Source organism: Limulus polyphemus, unplaced genomic scaffold, assembly GCF_000517525.1.
Source record: "Limulus polyphemus unplaced genomic scaffold, Limulus_polyphemus-2.1.2 Scaffold1825, whole genome shotgun sequence".
NCBI lineage: Eukaryota > Metazoa > Arthropoda > Merostomata > Xiphosura > Limulidae > Limulus > Limulus polyphemus.
The window spans coordinates 170,355-180,328 of NW_013667435.1; the positions used below are offsets into that span (position 1 = coordinate 170,355).

The 9,974-nt window shown below is 32.5% G+C and overlaps 1 protein-coding gene across 1 annotated transcript; it reads left to right on the plus strand.

Moving 5' to 3' along the window:
• LOC106465067 (RNA 3'-terminal phosphate cyclase-like protein) lies at nucleotides 1–9,428 on the plus strand. Its single transcript, XM_022392878.1, has 4 exons — nucleotides 1–356; nucleotides 1,683–1,842; nucleotides 4,102–4,205; nucleotides 9,198–9,428. The coding sequence occupies exons 1-4, from the start codon at nucleotides 64–66 to the stop codon at nucleotides 9,358–9,360; spliced, it is 720 nt and encodes a 239-aa protein (XP_022248586.1). The 5' UTR covers nucleotides 1–63; the 3' UTR covers nucleotides 9,361–9,428.
• Nucleotides 9,429–9,974: the final 546 nt, after the last annotated feature.

Below are 9,974 nucleotides of genomic sequence, written 5' to 3' on the forward strand. Positions count from 1 at the left end.
ACATATATTTTCTATTACCTATGGAAATAGATTGACATTATAAGAAATACAACCATACCTGTTATGAAGCATTTTCTTGGGACTGATGAGGGTTTGGAATTAAAAATTGTTAGTCGTGGAATGCCTCCCGATGGAAGAGGAGAAGTTCATTTTCAGTGCCCAGTGAGACAGAAGTTGAGACCAGTTCAGTTACTAGATGCTGGGAAGATTAAACGAATTCGGGGAGTAGCCTACACCGTAAGAGTTTCTCCAAATATTGCCAATAGATTAGTGGAAGCAGCAAAAGGTATACTACTTCAGTATATACCAGATGTGTACATTTACACAGATCAGCATAAGGGAAAGCAAGCTGGCAAGTAAGTATATATATTTTGTTTAGGAAAAACATCAACAATATCAATTACAAATCACCAACTCTGTATTGTCAGAGGATTTTAGTCAAATATGGTTTAATTTTTTTTTACATATATCAGAATCATTGGGTGGTTATTTTGTTTTTATAATACTTGTTAGTGATGAAATAACACTTTTCTTGAACTTTAATTAGACTCTATCTTCATATGTTTGTTTATTTGGGATATGAAGTCAGCTAAGTTTAGTGTCGTGTCTCGAGCGAGTGAATGTTCAGTTATAGTGAAGACAAAGCAAGTGTTTAGACAACTTTTGACATAGGAATATAAACAACAAAAGTTTTGTACTTAAAAATCTGAAGTGTGAGAAATAGGATCATTAAAGAAACTTTTGGGTTAACTGGGATTTTGGTCAAATCACTATTTGTTACCTCCCAGGTGGTAGTTTAAAACACAAGTTTTTTCAGTTGTACAGGAAGAGTCTTTCGTTTTAGTCTTCATCAGTTTGTATTTTTAAGATCTTTCTAAAAATGGAATTATTATTTCATTTTATGAAAGTTTAATTAAAACTTAGATTTTATAATATCAAAATTTACTTTTTACATGTATGGTGTATAAACTTAATTTTTGTAACTTTTCAGTTCCATTGAAATTATCTGAAACAAACTAGGTTAGATGCTTCCAAACTACATTAGATACTACCAAACTATATTAAATACTTCTGAACTAGGTTAGATACTTCAAACTATATTAAATACTTCTGAACTAGGTTAGATACTTCCAAACTACATTAGATACTTCTGAACTAGATTACATACTTCCAAACTACATTAGATACTTCTGAACTAGATTACATACTTCCAAACTACATTAGATACTTCTGAACTAGATTAGATACTACCAAACTACATTAGATACTTCTGAACTAGATTAGATACTTCCAAACTACATTAGATACTTCTGAACTAGATTAGATACTTCCAAACTACATTAGATACTTCTGAACTAGATTAGATACTACCAAACTACATTAGATACTTCTGAACTAGATTAGATACTACCAAGCTACATTAGATACTTCTGAACTAGATTAGATACTACCAAGCTACATTAGATACTTCTGAACTAGATTGGATACTACCAAACTACATTAGATACTTCTGAACTAGGTTAGATACTACCAAACTACATTAAGTACTTCTAAACTAGGTTAGAAACTACCAAACTACATTAAGTACTTCTAAACTAGGTTAGAAACTACTAAGCTACATTGAGTACTTAGAAACTGTTTCCTTGATTATCTTAAATAATAAATTTTATTTTAACTCAAAGATCTCCAGGTTTTGGTTTAAGCCTCGTAGCTGAAACAATGAATGGTTCCTTTCTGGCAGCAGAGTCAGCATCAAATCCACCTGGTTCAGGTAAAGGCCCTAGTATAGCAGAGGATGTTGGGAAAGAAGCGGCTATGCTCCTTTTGGAGGAAGTGTACAGGGTAAGTTAACTGTGAATAAAAATACAAAAATATTGTGCATTTTCAACATTATGAAATTTTTTCACATTGTTTTCAAATGCTAATTAAATGTTAGTACTCATAATATCTGCTTCTCTACTAGTCTCTGATCAAAGAATTTCTACAAATTTTATTATGTATGAGAAAATGTGAAATGAACATGTGTCCCATACCAAATGTTCCTAAAAACCACATTAGGCATGTAAAAATGTGTGTGATTGTCATGAACAATACTGTGACGATCATGTACTAAATAAAACTATAGTTATTTTCACCAAGTATAAAGCGATGTATGCTCTGAATGTAAGTCAAGATTTTGTATTCCCATTAATAACTTCTGGCCTGGAATTGTTGCTAATGCAGGTTTTTTTTTACTTATATTATCTGTTAACTTGTCTGTAACTGATGGAAATGTCACAGAAAAAACCATGCTATTAAAATAATCAAAAAATATATTTTAATTAATTCTTAAGGTTAGACTTGATCACATGCAAGCATGAAAAGCAAGTCCAAATTTTTACAGTTTTAACAGATTTGCAAAAAAAGTATTTTAAGTAAACTTTTATTTCATAAGGTTGTACTGAGGCAGTAGATTTGATAAGGCTGTATTGAGGCAGTAGCTTTGAGATTGTTTGATATATTCTGGGTAAAAATCATGACTATTTTTAAAAATTTAAGTTGAGTGTGTAAAGTGTATGAGATATGAAATAATCATCACCCATCTTTTTTGTGCACTTCAAGAAATTATCAAATGATTCCTATTTGTGAAATTGTGGGTTGTCTTCAAGAATGTTGGATAAAACTTGACAAGTAATGGATAACTTACTTTGAATGTTAGTAGCATATATTAAACTAGAAATCTCTCTTTAATTAAAAGTGTTTGAATTTTTAATAAGTTTTCTCAGTGTAATTACAAGACAAATAATATTCCAGGGTATGAAGTTAACACTTTTTGGGTGCCAAATGTTCCTAAAAATCACATTGAATATATATATTCAAAATGTCAGCCATGTATATTTAAATTATGTACAACCAGTCAAAATTAATTTATATGTTATTATTATTGTTAGTTGTCTTATCCAGGCCTAACTTACATTAGCATTCTGTTATTGTTACTTTTCTTATCCAGGCCTAACTTACATTAGCATTCTGTTATTGTTACTTGTCCTATTCAGCCTAACTTACATTATTGTTCTGTTATTGTTAAATCCAGGTCTAACTTACATTATTGTTCTGTTATTGTTACATCCAAGTCTAACTTATATTAGTGTCCTGTTATTGTTACTTGTCTTATCCAGGCCTAACTTACATTATTGTTCTGTTATTGTTACATCCAGGTCTAACTTACATTAGTGTTCTGTTATTGTTACTTGTCTTATCCAGGCCTAACTTACATTATTGTTCTGTTATTGTTACATCCAGGTCTAACTTACATTAGTGTTCTGTTATTGTTACTTGTCTTATCCAGGCCTAACTTACATTAGTATTCTGGTATTGATACTTGTCTTAATCTAGGCCTATCTTACATTAGTATTATGTTATTGTTACTTGTCTTATCCAGGCTTAATTTACATTAGTTTATTGTAATTGTTACTTGTCTTATCCAGGCCAACTTACATTTGTGTTCTGTTAATATATTTTTCAGGAAAGTTAAGAGATGTGCACTTATTTCATTGTGAATTAAAACTAATGCACTGTCATTGACACACTTTTATTAACCTTAAAATTACTGAGTCCAAATCCCATTGACTTTTTAAACCAGTTTTCTAAAGTCTTATATGCACCAAAATACTTTTGTGTTCATGCTTTTTTGGTTACAGAGTCACTAATACCAATACCATACAAGTCACACAGAAAAACGTAAAATCAAATACTGGCAGTTAACCCTATTGCTGGAGTTTGCTGTGTGTTTTAGATTTAAAGAAAAAGTTCTTTCATCCACTTTTGTTTGGTCAGCTCTTTGCACTGAGTGTTCCAACAAGCAAAAGCATAATTTACTAAGTTTGGAGCAATATGTGGACCTCACTAGTAATGAATGTTGTAAAAACAAGTCAGTAAGTTGAAAGTTAAATTGAAAGCATTTTAAACTTATGACTTCAGTATTACACGTGTAAGAGTTTCTATTAGTACTGAACTCAACTACAGGTACACGTTCAGAATTTACATGTCCTTTTTAATGATTCTGTACCTTAAAAGGAACCTTAAACCATTTACCAGCTTGCTTGTTTTTTATTTCCATAGGGAGGTTACGTAGATTCAAACAACCAAGGTTTGGCTTGCCTGTTTATGGCTCTTGGACAGACAGATGTGTCAAAAATTCTCACAGGCCCCCTCTCACCATACACGTAAGTTATATAGTGAGAGTTTGTACATAAATATAATTCTATAAGATCATGGTTTGTATTACCCCCCAGTGGCACAGCGGTATGTCTGCGAACTTACAATGCTAGAATCCGGGTTTCGATATCCGTGGTGGGCAGAGCACAGATAGCCCATTGTGTTGCTTTGTGCTTTTCTTAAAACAAACAAACAAACATGGTTTGTATAAGTAGATTATATCTTTAACTTATTTAATTTTTACTTTGCTAAAAAAGTTTATACTGATTCCTACTTGACAAGGAAAGCTGGTTTGTATATATGATAAAGAAAATTTTAGTAAAGAATCCATTGTCAGTCTTAGTTGTCACCTTAAAGTCATAATAGATAATGCCTGTGGTAATAGCTCCCAAATGCATTGGGGATATCCCATCTATCAGACAAGACCCAAACACTGATGTTAAGGGTATGAAGTTGGGTGCTTACCCCCGTAACACTTTCTGTCAGTGAAAGACAGTAAGAGTTGAGACATTCTGGGTGTAAACACTCAACTCCATACCATTAACATCAGCGATTGCATTTCGTTAAGGTGACAATTAACACTGACAGTGAATTATTTACTAAAATATTTTTATTGTTTATTTTATATTAAGCTCATTATTGTTTTATAGAGCTGATTTTAATTGCCTATTAATAATTAATGTAATTAATAGTATTGAAGCTATTTATTTCATTATATATATAATGTATACAATAATGGAAACACAGGATTGATACACATACAGGTGTCAAAAACAATAAGCAGTGATTCCTAGATGGTGAACTTGTTATTAATGGTACAAAAGAATGTTACAGACAATACAACAGAAAAGAGATTAGGGTCAATAGTGCGCTAGTATTTTGTATGTGAACTCTTTGCTTTACATAGAGTATATACATTGTTTTCATATTACCACATGGTTTGTCAGTGTCATGGTTGTGGAATACTACCAACAATTCAGCCAAGTTCTTTGGTCATTTTTGACCTAAGTGTCAGGACTTTATGCAGGCTAAGCCATGGTTGTGAGGGTTCCATCAAGATATCATTTAATGTTCTTTGAAGATGAATCTTTGTCTGATGAAATGTGTTTCTGAGGGGTGGCATGATGGATCTTTACCTGTACAGACAAGGTGCCATCAGTTTTGTGTATATTGCCAAAAGCTGTTGATTGAGGTGTAGTCTCAAACTTGTAATTATCTCCCACCATGCCACACTGTAGTTGTTGGGTCAGTCCATGTCATGACAATCACTCTCAAAACTAAGGATTCATGGATTTCAATACCATTTGGTAGGAATGTTGGAGCCATAATATTTCACCAACACCAAATTTCACATCTCTAGGTCAAATAGCTTTTGTGTGAGACGTCACCAGATATCTGACCTTAAATGGCTCCTAATAGAGAACAATGACTTGTATATGTATATATATTTCTGTAGGGAAGCACATTAAACCATGGAGACTTGTATATATAAGATACAACTTTGTAAGCATAATGAAAAATATTTTAATACATACTACATGTTTCGACAGAGCATTGGTCTGTATTTTCCAGGTATGATACAAATCCAAACAAAGAGGTTTATATCCCGAATAGAATGTCTCTAGGAACAATGGGTAACAGGATGTAACAACAGAGTGTTATCATGTGATAACAAAATATTGTGACAGAGTTAACACCTAAAGGAAAGTGAGAAGGAGGGGGGGAGCTAAGTGAATAAATTTTGTCATATTTTGTTAATGTTACTAAGGCCATTGTCTCGGTTTAAAGATAAAAAAACTTGTGTTCATAATTTAAATGCATTCAAGAATATTTTGTTCTATTTTATGTTTTGGTTGGTGTAAGAGAGATTTTATTCCAAATAATCCTATGACTGGTTTCAAATTGATGACATGTTAAGGTGGATTTTTCAAAATTCCCTCTATGCATGTGGCTTTAGTGTTCTTTTTGTCTGATTTTGAGAGATTGGGCAATTTGTCTAAAGTATTTCTTATCACATTTTGTGTTATATATGCCTTTTTTGTTTGTTCATTAGAGCTTGTTTTAAGGTATATAATGAAGCACTTATCTTATGTGAGGGGTTATATACAATTCTTACTTCCAGTTTTAAAGTTATTAAATAAAAGGTTATTTCAATAGCCATTTCAGGAACAAAAGTAAACAAGACAAACTTATTATGATTTATGTTACTGATAAGGGAAAGGCTGGAATTAATGTAGAATTGTTTGTAATTTTATGAGTTTAATAAAGTTTCTGTTTATGATATCAGGACTGAAACCCCTAGATATAGCAACATTTTGTAAGTAGTTAAGTTCAATGTATAAGTCTGTTTTGTGAGTACAGAATTATATTGCACGGTTTATGAGAGTATAGTATGTAGAACCTTTTTGTGACAGATGGTGATTATATCTTTGGTGTGGTGGCATAGATACAGCAAAAATTTTCCTGTATATATTGGTGATCATATTCTTGTTTTCTCTTATAACTTTAACATCTAAAAAGGGGAGGCAGTTTTCAGATTCTATTTCATATGTAAAGGTTATAATATTTGGTCTTATACTGTTTAGAAATTCAGTTTTCTCTCTTGAAAATTGCAAAGCCTTTGTGAACAGAATCAGAAACATTAGCCTAGAAAAAGAAGACATTTTAGTATCCTTTGACATAAAACCTCTCTTCGCTTTTATACCTTTAGAACAAGCCATAATCTGTTTAAAAGCTGAATTGGAACAAACTAACCCTGATCCTAATAAACCACCTTACTAGCCTAACTGACTACTGTATCAACAACACTTACTTCACTAGCCAAACTGAATACTGTATCAACAACACTTCACTAGCCTAACTGAAAACTGTATCAATCAACAACACTTGCTCCACTAGCCTAACTGAATACTGTGTCAACAACACTTACTTCACTAGCCTAACTGAATACTGTGTCAACAACACTTACTTCACTAGCCAAACTGAATACTGTATCAACAACACTTCACTAGCCTAACTGAATACTGTATCAACAACACTTACTTCACTAGCCAAACTGAATACTGTATCAACAACACTTCACTAGCCTAACTGAATACTGTGTCAATCAACAACACTTACTTCGCTAGCGTAACTGAATACTGTGTCAACAACACTTACTTCACTAGCCTAACTGAATACTGTATCAACAACACTTCACTAGCCTAACTGAATACTGTGTCAATCAACAACACTTACTTCTCTAGCGTAACTGAATACTGTGTCAACAACACGTACTTCACTAGCCTAACTGAATACTGTATCAACAACACTTCACTAGCCTAACTGAATATTGTATCAATCAACAACACTTACTTCTCTAGCGTAACTGAATACTGTGTCAACAACACGTACTTCACTAGCCTAACTGAATACTGTATCAACAACACTTCACTAGCCAAACTGAATACTGTGTCAATCAACAACACTTACTTCTCTAGCGTAACTGAATACTGTGTCAACAACACGTACTTCACTAGACTAACTGAATACTGTGTTAACAACACTTACTTTACTAGACTGACTGAATACTGTGTCAACAACACTTACTTTACTAGACTAACTGAATACTGTGTTAACAACACTTACTTTACTAGACTAACTGAATACTGTGTCAACAACACTTACTTTACTAGACTAACTGAATACTGTGTTAACAACACTCACTTCACTAGCCAACTGAATACTGTGTCAACAACACTTACTTTACCTATGAAGATAAATTCTATAAACAAAACGGTACTTTAACCATGGAATCTTCCCCTTTCCCCCTACTCAGTGACCTGTACATGTTTGAAGAAGAACTTTTTGGACATTCTTTAACACACACACAAAAACCTTTAATTTGGCTACGTTACTTAGTTAAGAATTTAGCGACATTTTGTGTAGGTGAGCCTATGCTAGATACAATAGGTCTGTATGGTGTATTTTCCTTGTGTATTTTTGGAAGAGCATTAAAACGGGGGAGTGATAGTGGGTAGGAATAAGAGACATTTTTTTGGTTAGCTCTTTATGCTCTAGCTAAATATTTTATTCTTTTAGCATTCAGAATTTTGACCCTTGACTTGAATTGTTGCCCTTTGACCTCACTCAGAATGTCAATTCCACCATGCATGTCTCTCACCATCCTCTAACTTTATACCAAAGCTCAGCTTGGAAGAGGTCATGTTAGAAACCTTCTGGAAGTGATTGATTTGACGTGGACTAATCTTGTACATTGATAACAACTTTGTTTTCATCTAAAAAACTGTCATTGTTTGTTGCAGAACAATTTGAACTTAGATTTATCTGTAAATAGCTTTTCTCATTCCACTGTTTATGTTCAGATGACTGTTTCAACCATATAATTTTGTTTTCTTGATTTAGCAGAAGTTTTCAAGCAGCTATATGTCAAAAGAGAGCACTACATACTAATGTGTAATGTACTGTTCTTGAGATAACATATGGGCCTGTATTTAAATCAAGGCCAATAGTAATATCTGTACTTGATCCTAGTCTGTCTTATAAAGAAATTTTGTAAGATATTTAACATCACTTTTGAAGAGCTTCAGGTTTTAGTTATTAACACTGTAAGTTTCACATACCCTCTTCAGATACAGATCCTATTGAAATATGGAGATATGCTGTGATCTTTCCATGGAGTATTCTTTATCAATCAAAACTTTTGATCCTTGCATGCTGGATTTACACACTTACTACTACTGTGACTTCCTTATAGATTTTATATTGATGTGTCACATCCTGATTTGTTAAGTGACAACCAACATGAGTATGTTCTGGTGAACTTGTTTTTTTATGATAAACGGAGGGCATTACTCTAGTATTTACCTTTTACACCATTTTTCCTCACTGTTTTCATATATTTTTCCAATGCTGTATGGATTTGTGTATATATGTATATGTAGAAAACTTTAAATTATTCTTTCTAATATAGTTCTAATATATATATTGTTCATTTTTAGCATGAGTTTTCTACGACACATGAAAGACTTCCTCCAGATAATGTTCAAGCTAGAGGTACAGAAGAAGAATGATGAAGAGGAAAATTTACAACTTGGCACAGACAAAGTTATTTTAACTTGTGTTGGTATTGGCTTCACTAACTTAAGTAAGAAAGTTAGTTGAAGCTTCTAAACATTATTTTGTAAGATAAAAAAAAACAAACAGCAAATTAAAGATTTTTAAAGATTAAACTCTGCAGTCGATTATTTATGTCAATCATTACACTTTTTAAACAGAAATAGACAATGATGTAAGTTTAAAAGATTTGCTTTTCATTAACACACCTAACAACTAAAAAAATGTGATTATGTAAAACCTGTTCTTTGTTCATGTTTATTGAAATGCAACAGTACTACTGTTAAATAAGTTGTTCAAGAATTCATACTTAAAACTGTCTAAATGTGAATGCTATTTATAGGATGCATTTATAAAATCAACCAGTAATGAATCTGCTGTTTTTGTTTTTTTTTCTCAAATGTTTGTGTAGAGTTACTGTCAACAGACAGGAGGTTTTTAAACTCATGCTAAAGAATAAGATAGTAAGGATCGTGGGAGGTGAAGATACTCTGTCAACAGACAAGAGATACTGCTTTAGGGCATGTTAGTACAGAATAAGATAGGAATGATCGTGGGAAGTGAATATACTCCGTCAACAGACAAGAGATTATGTTGTAGGTTATGTTAGTATAGAATAAGATAGTAAGGATCGTGGGAGGTGAAGATACTCTGTCCACAGA